General features: G+C 41.9%; 1 protein-coding gene across 1 annotated transcript; it reads left to right on the plus strand.

The window, feature by feature from the left end:
* The first annotated feature begins 394 nt into the window (after positions 1 to 394).
* Positions 395 to 13,661, plus strand: LOC144518501 (uncharacterized). Its single transcript, XM_078251229.1, has 13 exons — positions 395 to 581; positions 3,246 to 3,373; positions 3,560 to 4,172; positions 9,384 to 9,431; positions 10,081 to 10,125; positions 10,336 to 10,728; positions 11,069 to 11,101; positions 11,323 to 11,388; positions 11,663 to 11,770; positions 12,088 to 12,177; positions 12,399 to 12,515; positions 12,610 to 12,712; positions 12,874 to 13,661. Exons 1-12 carry the CDS (start codon positions 537 to 539, stop codon positions 12,670 to 12,672), a joined length of 1,749 nt encoding a protein of 582 aa, XP_078107355.1. The 5' UTR covers positions 395 to 536; the 3' UTR covers positions 12,673 to 12,712; positions 12,874 to 13,661.
* Positions 13,662 to 17,718: the final 4,057 nt, after the last annotated feature.

Genomic DNA, 17,718 nt, shown 5'->3' on the forward strand with positions numbered 1-17,718 from the left:
CTCTTGGTTTTCTCTCAAGAATAAGATTTGAATTGAATGGTAGCATGCTTTATGGTCTGTGTGTTACAAAACTGACTGTAGTAGTGAGAAAAGTAGAGAAGACAAGATAGAAAAAAATATGTTAGAGCACGTGCGTCGTTGTTGGCATGTGCACGAGTCAAAAAGTATTTCTAAATGATCCAGAAAAGGGGGTGTGGCACTCTGCAAGCCCACGGACCACTCTCTTTCTCTCTCTTCCCCTTTCTCCCATGTACGCTGATGGAGTGGTTGCATAACATACAGCCAGTAGGTAGCCCAACTGTTATTCAGTCATCTCACTGGGCTGTCGTGCACGTGCATGTGTGTTACGTAGGGGTGTGTATGCTTTAGCTCTGTCTCTCCACGCCCCCCATCTTTCATCCCAGTCCCCCCTATAGGTTCCATACAAAGGTAACAGAAAGGCTGGGGCTCTATAAAGATCCACTTTTTTCACTCGGTCTCTCTCTTTGCTCGTTTCATTTCTTCGATTTTTCTTCTTTCTATCAGCACACAGCAAAATGCCCAGCAAGAGGAAGAAGAACAAGCGTCGCATGAGGAGGGTGGTAAGTGGTGGCAGGCGCACTTTTTTCCCCACTCGGTTTTTATTTTCACCACGATCATATCCAAAGTCTATTGGACTTAATGGGAATATGAGCTCAAATCAGTTAAGTTAATCTTTTGGAAAATGTCGATAGAAATTACATTTTGTAGCCTACAGTTTTTGATTGCGGTGGTTGTTTTAAATATAGGCTATGTGTGTCTTTTTTTTAATCGTTTTCCCTTAAAGACAAAACCTTGTTTTTGTTAACTTTACCCATAGTGATTGCTGATCAAATTAAGTTTCCTAATAGCAATATCAACAGAAAAGTGACAACAAATGTTTTCACTTCGTTGTTGTTCTTTTGTGACGCTCTCAACTCCGAGGAGCGCTCCAAGCTCCGTGCGTAAAAGATAGAAGTCCGTACCAAAAATGGACTCTGCCATAAGGTAGGCTACCACAAAGACCAGCGTTAACTTATTGGCTTACCGTTGGCCACGTGCCACTTGCGTTCTCAGCGCGCTCTGGATAAAACGGTAAAATGCTGGGATGGATATTGCAGGTTTGTTTATTTCTGTGGTTTAAATATATTGAGTGTAAAAAGTGCCACATTTTAAAAATCTACAAAAATATTATATATTGCCCCCATTTCTCATGCACACAGGTACACACTGTGCAGTACATACAGTACTCACTGTCTTCACTTATGATACACTGCTATACTTAATTATTCAACAATTGTAATTATTTAACATACAGTAGCAGCAAGCCAATGACACGATATTGGACAAATGTGACTCCTAACCCCGTCTTCTTAGCGAACTGGGAGACAGTTTACAATATTATACATCCATGCATTCTACTTCTGAACATTCAGTGCCCAAAGAGGAGTGGGGTTGTTAGAGGGGGGAGGGTTGTATAAAGAGTGAGAAGGTAACATGGATGGAGGCTCTATTTTCTAAGAGGGCAAAGGTTACTCCACCAAACATGGTTCTCTATCATTTCTTACAATCATAGTAATTAATAGTTTCAAACAATGCTCCATTATCTACTTTCAACTTCAAAGGACCACTTTCCTCACCATTTATATTCCAGTCCTCCAGCAAGAAAATACTTCTCCCCCGCCCTCCTCAAGCCTCTCTCTGGCTAGTCCCTGACTCTCAGCACCACACAGCACTGTATTTGGTAGTGTGTTGGCTAAAGGAATGTCTTACATTAGTTTTGCCAGATTGGAGTCTGCTCAATCTCTCTGATTCTCTGAGACTGAGTGACACTCAGATAAAAATGGCCCCTGAAGTCACTTACAGCTGGATGTTATCACCAATTCCCTCTTGAGATATCAGAGCACAGGAAGGGAAGGAGCTGCTTAAAGATGTAAAGCTGAATGTGCCTCACACATGCCTTTCTGTAAGCACCTACTATAAAGTAGCTGGGCCTCCTTTAATACAGCCTAAGAAACACAATTAACGACTTTGATTAATTGAAATGTATCTATTACTCTGTGGTAGTAATGTTTGGAGCAAGCTGTTTGTGGGCATAGGTAAGGGAGGGGTTGTTTTGACGTTGGCTAGCTGGACAGGCATAGACATTTTCAACTAACTGGCTGTCAGCCTAACAAAAGCATTTTTGGGGAGTGATTGTAACCTGATTATAACCTGATTATGATGTGATTAGGCCCACTGTCTGGCCTGCGGGGCACCCATCAGTGCTGCTGACTCGCACAGTTTTCCATTCCCGCTTCACCAGACCTGTCAGTACTGCTTTGATTCAACTAATTAGCTCCCATTATCTAACAAGCTTTGCTAGGCCCACTCCCAGTTGTCCAGCACCTCCCTTTAGTGGTTTGCGCTCCTAAAATCTCCATTAAAGCCTGAGGGGGTTTTATCCGGAGCAGAAAAACATGTAGAATGGCATGCCTGGTATTCCTGCAGACAGTGATGTGTAATGAACTGCAGACTGACAACAACATCAGTATCCGAACACGATGAGGGCATCAGTAGCATTTAGACTCCTTGAAGCCACTGTACATTAAGTGTCATAGGGTTTCAAACTTTTTTTCAGATTTCAAACTTTAACAGGATCAGTTGATTGAGAGAAAATATCAATTCAAGTTCCCCTAAACTTATTTAATTGTAGTAATAGACATGTAAAGTACAATTTTCTGCAGCAGAAAAAGTCATAGCTGCAAGATGAATGCATGACAAGAAACTTAAAAGTGGTTCCCACTAGAGCTGAAGATCTTTGAGCTTTGCCCGACGGGTTCGTTTGGGTTCAGTCTTAATTTTTATCATTTTACGCCGGGCTCGGGCTTGTGCTCCAGGTTGCGCGGTAAATGAGCGATCAGGTGATGCGTTTCGATTAGCGCGAAAATGGATGCTGAGGAGGTGAAACGGAGGCTGGCCTCTGGAGGACTTATTTTATTTCTTTGTTCCAACTTCCAAGTGGCCTATAGCCTATGTTAGCCATGAATAAATTATGACTCATTCTTGACAAAAGGCAAAAGAGCTGTGTGTGTGTGCACATTTGAATAATGTCGGGCTGTAAACGGGTTCAGGCTTTTAAAAAGCTGTCAATCAAAATGTTCTTGTCAGGCCTAACTTTTAAGGCCTGATTACAGCTCTAGTTCCCACTGTGATGACAAGACAACAATCATTAACCCAGACGTTTATGTGTCTGTTTCCCCTTGCAGCAGGCCCAGAGGAGAGCCCTTGAAGAGCAGCATGCAGCCAATCCTCAAGTCAAAGCGAGTCCCGGGATCGCAGTGAGTGCGCCACCTGCAGCAACGCCAAAGAAAGCGGTTAAAGCTCGAGCACCAGCTCCAGTAAAGATCCCAGTACCAGCTCCAGTAAAGATCCCAGTACCAGCTCCAGTAAAGATCCCAGCACCAGTAAAGATCCCAGAACCAACTCCAGCACCAGTTCCAGTAAAGATCCCAGCACCAGTTCCAGCACCAGTAAAGATCCCAGCACCAGTTCCAGCACCAGTAAAGATCCCAGCACCAGTTCCAGCACCAGCTCCAGTAAAGATCCCAGAGGCTGTTCCCATTGCTGTGCCCATTGTGGAGACCCCCATCGTGGAAACCCCTATCGTGAAGACCCCCATTGTGGAGACCCCCATCGTGAAAACCCTCATCGTGAAGACCCCCATCGTGGAGACCCCCATTGTTGAGACCCCCATCGTGGAGACCCCCATCATTAAGACCCCCATCGTGGAGACCCCCATTGTTGAGACCCCCATCGTGGAGACCCCCATCGTGGAAACCCCCATCGTGAAGACCCCCATTGTTGAGACCCCCATCGTGGAGACCCCCATTGTTGAGACCCCCATCGTAGAGACCCCCATCGTTGAGACCCCCACCGTGGAGATCCCCATTGTAGAACCAGAACCAGTTGTACAAGAACCTGTCGCAGAGCCCATCCCAGTCAAGGTAGCAGCACCAGAGCCTAAGGCTGTGGTGTTGGAGCATACTCCAGCAGAAGTTAAGGTTGAAGTTGCAGCCCCAGTCTCTGAAGAAGAACCAGTCATTGAGACTCCACCAGAGGAGCCCTCTATAGTTGAAGCTGCGATAGTACAAGAGGCGGAACCTATCATTCCTGAAACAGAACCAGTAACAGAGGTAAGAACTGCTTTGTTTCATACACATGCATAAATTTGACCATTTTGTTCTCCCATAGTCAGTACAATTCAGTATTAAATGGACTTTCTGAACCAGTGGAGTCCTATAGCAGTAAAACGTCAAAAGTTAACCAACGAGTACCTGAAGCACTCTCATTAGATATGATCCCTAATGTTTTTTTTTTTAAAGAAAATCACCATGTCAGAGCTATTTATGGAGTGGTTATTTAAGGAATGTTTCTAGGTTCCTCTGTAGGTCTGGTGTGAAGGCTCCTGAAAGGCCATTTACTGCATGGCTGTAGATTTTAACAGGAGCTTTAGATTATCTTCTTTACATGGGCTGTTTCTGTAAATAGTATGTCAGTGTTAGTTTGAGTTATGTGGACGACCAGTTTCGAGGCTGTTTGCTCAAATAGAATGTGCTGTGGCTGGGTTCCTATGGATGGGCTGTGGCTGGGTTCCTATGGGAGTAAGGAGGTGGAGTTGGTGGGGGGTAAGAGGCAGAGGGAACAACATGTTCCATTTAGCAAAGAGGTGGGAAGTAGGGGAGAGAATGAAGGCTACATGACTGGGAGACTAGGCAGCTCCATTATAGCAGTCTTTATACATTATCACCTACATTAAACCATGCCTGTGTCACTAAGCATATGTCTTTCTTTGAAATGTAACTGCTTTTTAAATGATTGGATAAGATTGATGGGGAGCTTGTTCTCTAAAATATAGTCATACCGGCGGTATATAGTGGAATTGTCTTCAGTTGAGTTAATGAAGTTAGTGAGTAAGATGAAAAAGCTTGTTGTCATTCCTGTTGTATTTAAATATATAGAATATAGAATTGCACAAACTCTGTATCTATACTGCATTTTTACTGTACACAGAGCTTTATACCAAAAAAGTATACCACTAAATAATGTTTCCCAACACTTTTACCCCTCCAAATCTATCCATTTTTATTTGCAAGAAAAAAATCTAATCACTCAATCAAGTCTTTGTTGCTTCATACAGACAACATGCATACATTTTGGGAACAGAATGTTCTCTTTCAGCCAGCAGACTGCAGGCACACACAAGCTGCACACTGCACATACATGTACCTAGCCCTAGTGCACATACACACTTGCAAATGCACGCGCACACACACACACACACACACACACACACACACACACACACACACACACACACACAAACACACACACACACACACACACACACAAATCTGTGCTCCCAGTAACTTAGCCACGGCCACATATGGTGCACATGCATGTGCTGACATGTGTGTTAGCGTGCATGGCGCCACACAGGACGGATGTAAGACAAGACAGGAGGTGTTATCGGTGGCATGGCCATTTGCTACAACCTCAATGTGTGCTACACTGTTCTCCAGTAATGCTTGGGTCATCCTGTTGAGTTAACTTTTAGTTGGAAGTAATGATTGTCACCTTTAAGCCCTAAGTGTTATGCCCTTCCCACTGAGGTATACAGAACCAATTAAAACGTTTCAATTTCAGATGGACTGCCTATCGTAGTTGTTAAGCCATTGCAGTATCCACCCCTCCCTCCTTTTGTCCCTCCCTCCACACCACCCATCGTTCCTTTGCCTCCCCTCTTGCCTTGCTTCTTCTCCGCTCCTTCCCTGCGTGCAGATGTGCCAGATTCAGTTCAGATGCTCACAAACACGCGGAGACACACATGCACTATAGCAAAACTGAAAATTAGCAAACTGCAAACATACAGATGCAGGTTAGATTGTTTGTAGGTAGAATAGGTTGTTTTGTTTTATGAACTTTTCTCAATCTTGACTTTGTAAAACTTTGCTCAAATACACTTGTATTTATATATAACTTATACACTTGTGGCCACAGTCCTGCAAGAAAGTGTTCTTTCTGTGTCAACTTGTGTCAGGATAGAGTTGGTCACCACTCGGTCAGTTGGTCAATAGATGATCAAATCAGAGCAGGCATAAATGGGGCTTGTATTCAGCTGGCTTTGGAACCAAAGAGAGGTGGCCCCTCCACTTCTGGTTGTCACTACGGAGACCCAGGTGAGTTTAAACCCAGCTTGCACCCAATCTATAGAACTGCTGAATGTGTTGGGTTTTTCTGTGGCCTGAGGCAACGGGTGCAGCTCCTGCTGAGACTGTACATTTTGTACCAGTTTGCTCCTTCTGTGCTGCTGCAGCCATCTACTCCTCCCCCCTTCAGTCCCTCACACCTCTTTCCCTTGTTAATTCCCTCTCCCTCATCACCCTTCCTTCCCTCCCCCCACTTGTTCCTCTCTGTCTCTCCTTTCACCATCCTTCCCTTTGGTTAGCCATTGGTATTTGGTGTGTGAAGAGGATCTTTCAGACAGCTGTCACAACCTTTTTAAAGTCTGTGGCAAATGTCAAGTGAAGGGAATACTTGGAGTTTATTTGCTTTCAGTTTGCTCACATTAAAAATGCTAATTGCAGCATGCTTACAATAATAATTGGAAAGCATATTTTCTTATATCACATTTGACATGATAGCCAGAGAGAGAATGGTGGGCGACAAAGATGTGCAAAGGGATACTTTTAGTGTTTTCAGACTTGGTTGGAAAAATTATCACCTTGTGGCAAAGCACGTGGAGACACCCAACCCTCCTCCCAGTGTCCCAGAAGTGTTCAGCCTTCCTCCACACATTGCACATGGAGCCCTCCCCACATTTCCTGGCAACTTTAATGGGTTTGTTTCCTGGGGCCCTATAGGGCTTTGTTAGCTGAACCATACACTACAGAACAGTCAAAAGGCTCTCTTTTTGGTAGTTATTTTTGCATTGCATCTATTTTCTTTATTTCTTTATTTTTGGCAAATAAGGACAGATTAGGCCTTGAAAGATTGTGACATTGTCTCCCTAAACTCTCAATTGGTTCCTGAGTGTGTGTGTGTGTGTGTGTGTGTGTGTGTGTGTGAGTGTGTGTGAGTGTGTGTGTGAGTGGGTGTGTGTGTGTGTTTGTTTGTTTGTTTGTGTGTGTGTGCATGTTTGTGTGTGAGAGAGAGAGAGCATAAAATTGGTTGGAACAGAGATCATTGCATCCAGGTACATTACGTCCTTTATGGGTTAAAATGGTCTCTATAAAAGTCTGTTTCTAGGTCAGCTTTGGTTTGTGCTGGATTTGTCTCTGGTGAGCCAGGATCTGTGTGCAGATCAGTTTGGTACAGAGTGTTCTGGTGCTGGGGCAGACAGGAGGTGGTGTGTATACTGTATGTACATGTATGTGTTTGTGTGTGTGTGTCTGTGTTTTCCTGCCAAGCAAAGGACGGCCTAGTCCACCCCGTCCCTCCTCCTTTCTCTCCCCTATACTGTCCCTCCAAAGCTATAGGTGCCGTTCATATTAACCCTTCTCAACTACAAGTGCATTTTTCTCCTCTTGGCTTTTGTTCAGAAGTTGCAAAATCTTGGAGAACAGGATTCCTCACCTCTGCACGGCGCAGAGAAAGAGGTCAAGATGGTCAAGTAACTTGAGCTTAACAACGATCATTCAAGCTGTCTTCTGTAAGAGTTTCCACTCTGTTTGAACTACTGTTGATGGATGGACTTAAGGAATTTGGCCAATTGCTGATAAGGCTTTTCTTAGTATCGCTTTGCCAGACCCTCCTCCAAAGCGCTGCGGGGGAGGGTGTGGCTAGTCCACACAGCATTTGGGGATGGGAGAAAAACGTGTTCTGGTTTATTCGCATTTCTTCAAACCAATGAAAATCGTCTTGGGCAGCGCTAAGTTCTGCATAGAGCCGCTGCAAAATAGCCTTGGGAAGGAACTTGTTTTGGTTTTCAAAAGTTGTTTTAGTCGTGCAACAGAAAACTCAGATTGGACAGATAGTCAATTTACCCTGCAGAAATCTGAGGATCAGTTAACAGTCCTCATAAAATGACCAGAGCTTAAAATTCCAACACAAAGAAAACAGAAGGAAAAGGGCATCAGCGAAAAGACATGCATCTGGCAGAATTTCCTGCGGCACCGGAGTAATCCCAGAAGTGGGACGTTGTGGATATAGACTAGGCTGTTCTTGACTAGCAGTAGCATCGTGCATGCACCAGACTTGTCCTACATTGAAGACAGGCTGGTACAACACAATTTAAATAATTTACCGTTTAGATTTAAATTATGTATATGCTGCTCCCTGTTACTGCCACTATGGTTCAACACACTTGGATGCACAGTGGGTGCCGCCGATGGCCATTTCAGTTATTGCCAACCATTCCAGTAACATCAATGGCACAATAGCACAGAAAAGTAAGGAAAATATGGATGACTACATGCCATTATCTGGGCATTGTCTGGGCATGTGTCTAGAAAATAAGTTTCAGTAATACCAATAACGCTATGAATAGTAATACAAGAAGAATGCAAGAAGTGCCAACTACAGAACATTGCCTCATGTTCTGGTAAATATTCAGTGTTTTGCTCAACGACACTTTAGCAGGAAAAAAAGCTGGAATTTCTCTTTCCATTGGCATCTAGCAACATTCTGTAAAGGGAAAAAAAAGATGTTGGGAGTTTAAATGTTCTGTGGGTTTTTGGAGTGGGGACCTGATGAAAGTAGTTCATTAAGGTGAATATTTAAGTTTTCTAAATCTGAACTGGGTTATAGAAAGGGGCCGAGAAAAGGGCGTATCAGCATCCCATTATGCAATTGGTTGTAACATTCCTGTAGGATGTATAATGTTCCTCCCCCTCTCCTGAACTGCAGCTACACTCAAACCCAAGAGTGTGTGCATTTCTTATTTGTACTGTAGACCGCCTGTGCAACTTTATGATCTGAAAACACTCTAATTTTGGCAAAGGTTTCCTTTTTTGGAGACTAAGAAGACTCTTACTGGGTTTTTTTTCTTCTGTTAAATGCCTTGAGGGTATCACAGCTACAGTTTTGCTGACAAACAGTTCTGTAGTAGATCATTTGGCTCTAGGCACATTTTTAGGACGGATGTGTGTGCCCCTTCAAAAGTGTTACCTTTAACTGTTGAGAAACCCCCCCCCCCCCCAAAAAAAAAACAACAACAGGATAATGGCAGCAGCGTAACTGTTACATAAGGGGAAATATTTTAAATTGGCTGTAAATGCTTGTTAATATGTGATGCCTACAAATTAGATGTACTTTCTGCCATCTCCGGTCTTATTGCATTAGATGAAAATACATGTATATCTTTATGACTGTTTTGCTGACTCGTTAATAAATCTTTTCCATCATAGGTCATACCCCAAGCCGAGGCTCCAGTTGCAGCCCCTGTTGAGACTGAGGTAAGAACAAACCTGCATTTCATTCTCTCTCACACACACACAAGCATGCATGCATGCACGCACGGACGCACGCGGCCCCTATATGAAGCATAATACAGAACAGTCATTGAGTACAGAAAAGGCAACTGCTGCGGCCTTTAAGGTAACACATTTCAGTGTATGTGGCTGTTTTGCACATATGTGACACCAAAACGGTTTTGTAAAAGACGCCATACATCAAACCAGAGTAACTCAGAGTTTCCACTCACGTTTTATAAGTTTCTAGCAGCAGTAACTGCCCAAGAGACGCCCCTTTAACGTGTGACTTAAGCTTCACACCTCATAAACATGCATTCTCTCAGGTCTAATTCTCTTATAAATCACAGTACTTTGATCACAATCTGGCTCACCTACTCCCAGCGTTTTCAAGGGAAAAAATATCGACACATGCTGGAATTGTTGACTTGCAATTAGGCCAACATTCCACTGAAACACAGTTAGTACCATCGGTTAGATTTGTCCGTTGTATGATTACTTTAGGCCGTGCTGTTTGCTGATAAGTCGGTTTAAGCTGTTGTCTTGTTGCTCTTCTATTCATCTGTTCATCCATCTACCCTCTATTGATCCATTTATCTATTGCTGAAGTGTGTTTTTATTTCTCATTCTCCAGATTCAGACAGAGGAGACTATAATCGTAACCACAGAGACTGAACAGGTAAGACAGATCTTCTGTATGACAGTGAGGCTTGACATTATAGTTGTATCATTATACACTCTGTAGTCTTGACCGTGCATGGTAGGTGTCCACGTTATATGCTTGCCCAGGAAGACAAACTTGATTGACAAAAGATTCATATGGACAAAGTGTTATATGTATATGTTGCATGGTTTCTTAATGTGTGTCGTGTTGGTTTTGCATGTGCAGACGCATGATGTCTGCGAGCCAGAAACTGAAGTGAAGGCTGAGGCCTTGGCTGAGGAAGAAGCAGTCGTCGACACAGAGGTGGAAGTGGCCGTCACAGACGATATCACCGTACCAGAGCCTGTAACCGAAGTGGCTGAAGAACCAGTGGTAGAAGCGCTTACAATTGACCAAGTTTGTGCTGAAGCAGAACCCGCTGCAGAGGAGGTGGTTACAGAAACAGTGGTGGAATCAGTGGAGGAGGTTGTTGCAGAGAAAACTGAGCCAGAACAGGTGACTGAAGCTGTTGTCAGTCCTGTAGTCCGAGCTGAGGGTGAAGACGTTGAAACTGAAATAGAAGTATTGGATGAAGAAGATGCACCTGAAATCCCTGCTGAGCCTGTTACATTCACAGAGGTGCCACGTTGATAAGAAAATACTTTTCTCTTGAACTTTTTTCCTCTTTTTTCATCTGCTTCCATCAACACAAAATGATACAGAAGTGCATTTTTGACTTTTATGTAGTGTTTACACTTTTATTTTACAATCATGTGTTCCTTGTGTGCAGCATGTGGTTTGAACAGTTGTGCTTTCCTTGAATATTAAACCAAAGAGTTACATTTATTTATTTGTATTCAAAAGTAGAACTTCCTCTTTGGCTACATCTGTTTTCTGGCATGGTTCTTCATGTACATCATTTCTTTTAAAATGTTACTTAGCAGCAAAGTCTAATGACATATTCTTTTGTACACATTAGGATGCTCCTGTCCAATCTATGGAAATCCCAGTGGTGAGTATTTGTTCTTTTACCCCATAAAGACATACATTACATGATTTATGTATTAGCTTCCTAAGAGGGTCTCTTGCTAGAACCTTTTTTTAACAAAATCTTTTGTATAAATAGTAATAGTTGTAATACTACTCTACAGTGATACTACAAAAGTATAAATTTGACTTTGGCCATATTGCCATGTGTTGTACTGAATAGGACAATATCTGTTGTCCCACCAGGTGCCAGAGACCGTCCCGGAAGCTCCGGTAGAAGAGACTGAAGCCCCCGTAACTGAAGTCCAAGAGGTAAAACCTTAACTCTGAAGCAGTTTGATTTGATGACTGCATTCTAAAAAAATGAATACATCGGTAAACTATATTATGTCACTATTAGGATATTTCCGTCCATATTTAATTTGATACAAAATTCAACATCCCTCTCTTGAATATGTGATGTGCATTGATCCAAAGCCTCAGTTGACATTTTCTCCTGGGACGCTTGCTGATTAATTCCCCTCATCCACTTAGTCTATGTGTGCGGGTATGTGGAAAATCTTATCTTGTTACCTTTTTTCTCCAGACTTCTGACACCCAGGTCATTGCTGACAGCCTGGTTGATGACTTTGTTGTCACAGAATCTGTCTCAGCAGTGGAGGTTGCCATTGCTGAGTCTGCTGCTGTCCAGCCGGTAAGAACTGCACAAAGAGGAATCCATCATCATTAGACACGGCAATTGTCACTATTATTAAGCAACAAAGAAAATTGGCATTTCTTTGGCATCCTGCCTCTGTGATCATAATAGTTCCAATTAAAACAACTAAGCTAACCTGAGCAGTGGTGACTCATTTGTCAATTCAGTTTGTCATTTCATTTTGACATAAATCTGACTGAAACGTTGCTTTAGACCTTAAGATTCAAAGACCATATTTTTTCCATATTTATTGCATATAATCCATTTGTGCAAATGTTACGCTCAGCTTTTTTTAAACTATATGCTATATTTAGGAAATTGTTGAAGTGAGTGACACCTTCAACACCCTATCAGAATCAATGGATGTGACGCCTGCTGCTGCCCCTGCAGAGAAAATGGTCATTGTGAGTTACTGTCAGGCTTTAATCACTGTATACAGACATTTAGTATGTAACATACATGGTATTAAAACATATATAGTATTGAACCCCCATATGAATATATTGTGCAAATCTTCCCGTGTTATTTCCCTCATTTATTTTGCTTATTCAAAGAGCATATAGGGCTTTTTTTCTCTGGGGTTCTAGTGACTTCTAACTGCCTCTCTCCCTCCTTTCCTTTCCAGGACACCACTGCTGAGCAGACATGTATGGATGTGCTGTCAGAAGAGCCTAAGCCAGAAACCTGTGACATGCCATGTCAGATGCAGCTCGCTGTGGAGTCTGCGCAGCTCAACTCAATGGTAAGAAGCAATGCTGACATTTTTCAGACGTTTGTTATTAATATTGTGAATTCACTGTGCACTCACCAGATGTTATGTCTTGTTTTCGGCTCAGGAGATGTCAGTGGAGCCATCACTGAATGGACACATTGTTCCAGAGGTTTCCATTGAGGGCTAGATACACAATTCACAGCTTGGAAGACCTTTTTTTTGTCTTTGTAAGTTTCTCAAAATATTGAAACAGTCCTTTTTCAGAAAGATTGGATCTCATTTCTTAGTTGTTTTTTTACTCTGACTGTTAACCTTTTTAAATGACCCAGTTTACACCACTTCCAGCAGCCACTAACTAGACCCCTGTCTTCTTCTTTGTGTCTTTCAGATTCCCCTTTGGCCATATGGAGGACTCAGTGACCTTGTTCACTTTAAAAGGGCTTACGCCAGGAAATTGAAGGGACATCCACACTTTGAAGTGCCTTTCTGGGCCTGGTTCCTGTCAAAACACCAAACCAGATGCCAACATGCCGAAACCTGCTGCATTCAAGGCGGCAGAACAGACTGTTGTCATAAGTGTGCACAATTGAGAGATGGAGATTCCTAAAACAAGATAAATGGCAGTGCCTGATTTTTTTTTTTAGCATGTTCATCTCTCCAGCACATCTGCTTCCATACTGCATACACTCAATGCATGTGAAAACTGTAGCGTCGATGAATGTTACTATAGTTGTACTTGGGCCTATGTTCATATGAGTGGAACGGACAACTTGTTCCGTTTTAGTTTTTTTTGTTTCACATTTCAAAGGCTCTTTTTACCCTTAAAGACAACACATCTACAAAGTTCTCCCTTGCCTCCATTTCTGTCCCCTTCTCTGTGTTCCAGTTCTCCCTTCTGCCTCAACTAAGTGCCAAAGCTAAGGTTAACATGATCCTAAAACACATCCTAAAGCTATAGGTTTAGGTTTTATGGCCACTGGAAAATGACAGAGTCTGAGGGGACGAGGTGAGGGGCCTTTTTTTCACTTTTTTAATTCATTTTGTATAGACCATATAATGTGCTACAGTTTTGTGTTCAAAGTCTGTGCTCTGGAGGGGAAAGGTAATGTGATCTAGTGATAAAGATCACTAATGAGCTGACTTGGTCCACCTTCGAAATAAAGCTGTAACTCATGATGCAGGAGTACTTATTTTACTTTCTATACACTATTTCACTTACATGAACTACATAGCAGAAACAGTCTGAAAATGCAGTGTTGCTAAAAATAAACTTAAATATATAAAATTGGTGTATGGTTCATTTTCCAGGTCAGTTTATACCGGCAATAACAAAATCAGTTTATAGCTTTTAAAGATACAACCTCTGTAGAAGACTGTATTGTGTTGTTGCTTAACAACTGCAACACGGTTTTCTGGCCCATGTGAAATGAAATATAAAACACAATTTCGATCACCAAGATTTGTAGCTAAAGGGGCCAGAGAATAAAATGGCTTTAAAGGTTGCCTCTGAGGTAATATGGGTTACAAAATAAACCCCACAAAAGTGCATAACGTACAAGCTTTGACCATACCAAAGTCTTGTTATTTTTGAAAAAATTGTCAAGTGCGATACCTTTATGTTAAAATTACATGATTGCGATATCACAAGATCACGACGATCGCTGGATCACGAGAATCCATCTTGGGCTTCAAGTAATGCGTTTGTGTCTCAACTGCAGCTAACTAAACCATTAAAGGCAGGGTTGGTGGTAACCATTTCTAATACATACATTTTTATATACTGTTTGAAAAGGTCTTTACATCTGACAGAACTAAAAAACTTATTGGCTCTGAAAAAGGAGCGAAAAAGATCAGTCATCTGTAGCTCCTGTAAAAACGCCTACCAATCCCCGCTTGGAAAGAACCAATGAAATGCCTCCTTGCTCCGCTGCATGTACTCTATCCATCCGTGTACGAGCCTGAGCTCAATGCGCGTCGTTGCCGCATTGCCAGACCTAGCTCCATGGTGCTGCTGAGGGAGACATGTATAGACCATGCTAGCAGTATTAAATGTTTGTTTTAAACATTTGGTATGATATTATTAAGCGTTTGCTTACTGGTGAATGAGACATGAAGTAGTTTTGATGAGTGAAATTGTGGTCCTCTCTCCACTCTGAAGCAGCGACACAGCGGCGCTCGTAAACATCTGTGTGCGGGTCACAGCCCCGAGGGCAGGGGAAGGGATTAGACAGAGCCTCGAGGAGATGCTACTTCCAGGGGCGTAGCACAAAATTCTGGGCCCTGCAGAAAGGCATTTTCTATGGGCCCCTCCCCGCATCCACAGCTATTCATTCTAGCATCTTTTTGGGCCCTCCTCACATGAGAGCCATAGGTACTCAGTCCCCTTTTCCCCCCCAGTCCGACGCCCCTGGCTACTTCGTCAGGTTAATATAGTTGGGGCTTGTCAGGCTACTAAATAACTCACAAACCATTAAAAATAGAGTAAGCTTAATAGGAATTTTTACACCAGTGATTGTACTCTTTAGTTCGTAGACTCACTGTATTCCGGACACTTTCGACACAGTAAGCACAGTGTAAGTCCCATTAGATATCAATGCGTAGAAAGATGAGCCTGATTGGTTTACCTGTCTCTGGGGGACGGTCTTACACACAATTTAAAGTTTGATTGACACATTTTGGGCAAATCATTTGGAAGAAATCTTGGTGGGTTATCATGCTTGGAAGTGAACCACTACTTTGCGATCTTAAATCTCTCCCTTCCGTCTGTCGTCCTGGCTGAAGAGCCTCCCCTCGCTATTTTCGGAACGCCCATAGGCGCACTTTGGAAACTCATGTTGATTTCTCCTCAACGATTGGCTCTGGAAACTGGAGGTTGGTTGGAGTCAAGAGGAGGAGACAAGGATGACATATAGGTATATATTGCCGGAAAAATTAAGTATTAATTTATACAATTTGCGGGAAAAAAGCCAAGTGTCCGGAATACCGTGAGCTGTCTGAAGTGTCCGGAATACAGTATAGTGTGAGCCTACGTGCTACACCATTACAACATTAGTGGTACTTGGCTTAGCTCTCTTTCTAAAAATAGAATCAATATTTAATTAGTAGTTAATCATTTAAATAATACTTACTGATCACAAACAATGTTTGACAGAGTTACTTAGTTATTTTTACATACATTCTTATGATAATCTTTGTCGAATTCATTCTAGGTTGTGAATGTGAAGCCACTGTGAATCTTCAAAATAAAGAAAAAAAAACACCAAAATATTTGCCTCAAATCAAAAGGTTCTTTTAATTATTTGCTTTTGCATTGAAATCTACATTCATATTAGTATAATGTAATTTGGTACAGTAAACACTGCCGATGTGTGGTTCTGCTATTCCCTCTCTTTATGCTAGTATACTGTCAAAGACTATTTAAACTGAATTTCAAGCATCAGCCCATTTCTTTTTTTCTTCTTACTTAGGATTACTGGCCCCTCGTGTTGGAATTTTAACAAAATGCAAAACAGAAGCAAGAGGAAATAAGAAAACCAAAAGGTAATGACAAAAAGACAGACCGAACCGACAAATGATAAACACATACCGCTTAACAACAGAGAGGAGATATATATATATATATATATATATATATATATATATATATATATATATATATATATATATATATATATATATATATATATATATATATATATATTTGTAAAACCACATTCGTATTAATAATAAATGCTCTGGAATGAAAACGGCAACAAAGAGGCTCACTGTGATCAACCAACAACTGCCCCATTTGCACTCAGCACATTCCACTTATATATTATCTTAAATGTTCACTTGTCATCAATATGTATGAATAAGTCATTATAACCCCCAAACCCTCACAAAAAAAACCAATAATAAATAAGAAAACAGTTGATTTGATTGGTCCATGAGGTAAAATGTAAAATAAAAAGGGGGGAAAAAGAGCAAGCAAAAGTTGGAAAGATTTTTTTTTTTTTAGAAAAGACAAACATCCACAAAAACAAAAGTGTGGGAGAGGCTGAAAAAAAGATTGTGATTGCAGACAAGAAAGCATGATGTCCAACAAGGTTTCATTATCTTCCCCCAGAAAGACACACACATGGACACACAGACAGACAGACACACACAGACACACACACAAATTGTCCCGGCTGTAATCTCAACCAAGCCACTTGATGGATGATAATATGTTTATATTTACACTGAAGTGATGATTAACTGACAAAAGCTCAGAATGAACCCCCAACAAATACAAGAAAGCGTAAAAACCAAGAGCAACCAGATTAAATCACCAGATTCTCTTTTCGTTCCTTCACTTTTTGATATCGTCCTATTCACTGACAAAAAAAATGTTCACCGAACTAGGTGCTGGAGGTGGGTGGGGCTTACAGAGACAAAGAGAGGGGTTAAGGATGACAGTGATGATGGAGATGCTCAAATGCATTGAGCAGTGTGAGTACTGGGAAGGCGAGTAGTCTGCCACTCAGCGTTATCAGGCAGCTAGACTCTTCTCCGTTTCTGCTACAAGAAAAATAGCACTTCAATGAAAGAGCCTCCGCCCGTTAGGACTACCCTGGTTTCAAATCAAACACACCTACCTCATGTTTGAAAGTTTGGTGTGGGAGAGCATGCAGTTACCTACACAGTATAGCCTGAGTGGGTGGAGTTAAAAGAGCACTTCAAAAACAACACGACTGCCCGCTTAGGTTTATATGGGGCTCCAAAACAAGTTCAGCTCCTGTCAGAACATCTGAGGAGTGTGTGTTTGTGTGTAGCAGTAACTGTAATGGTAGAAGCAGCACTAGTAGTGTTCAGCAGGCAAAAGTCTGGTCTTTCTGGAGAGAAAATGGCTCAACAGCAAACCCAACCAACTGTTTACCCCAAAAGACGCAGCAGGAGCACTTCAAAGTATTAATGGGTACTATCAACATCTATCTCGTTTCAAGGGGGAGACTTTAATCCTGCTTCTGCATTAGAGACAGGATGGAACTTTTTTTATTTGGTCCATTGGTGGCGGTGGCTGGTTTGTTCCAAGATTCATTAGCAACATTCGCTATTTTTCTGAGGCAACAAAGCTTAAAGATAACACTTTCATGTTGGCTGGCATGCTGAAAAATGTGCAGCCATGTTTTTGTGTGCGTGTACCAGTCAGCGGAATGACGGGTTGTTTCCAAAAGTGCCAGGCACAAATGACAAACTTACTAGCCACAGC

Source organism: Sander vitreus, chromosome 5 (assembly GCF_031162955.1).
Source record: "Sander vitreus isolate 19-12246 chromosome 5, sanVit1, whole genome shotgun sequence".
Lineage (NCBI taxonomy): Eukaryota > Metazoa > Chordata > Actinopteri > Perciformes > Percidae > Sander > Sander vitreus.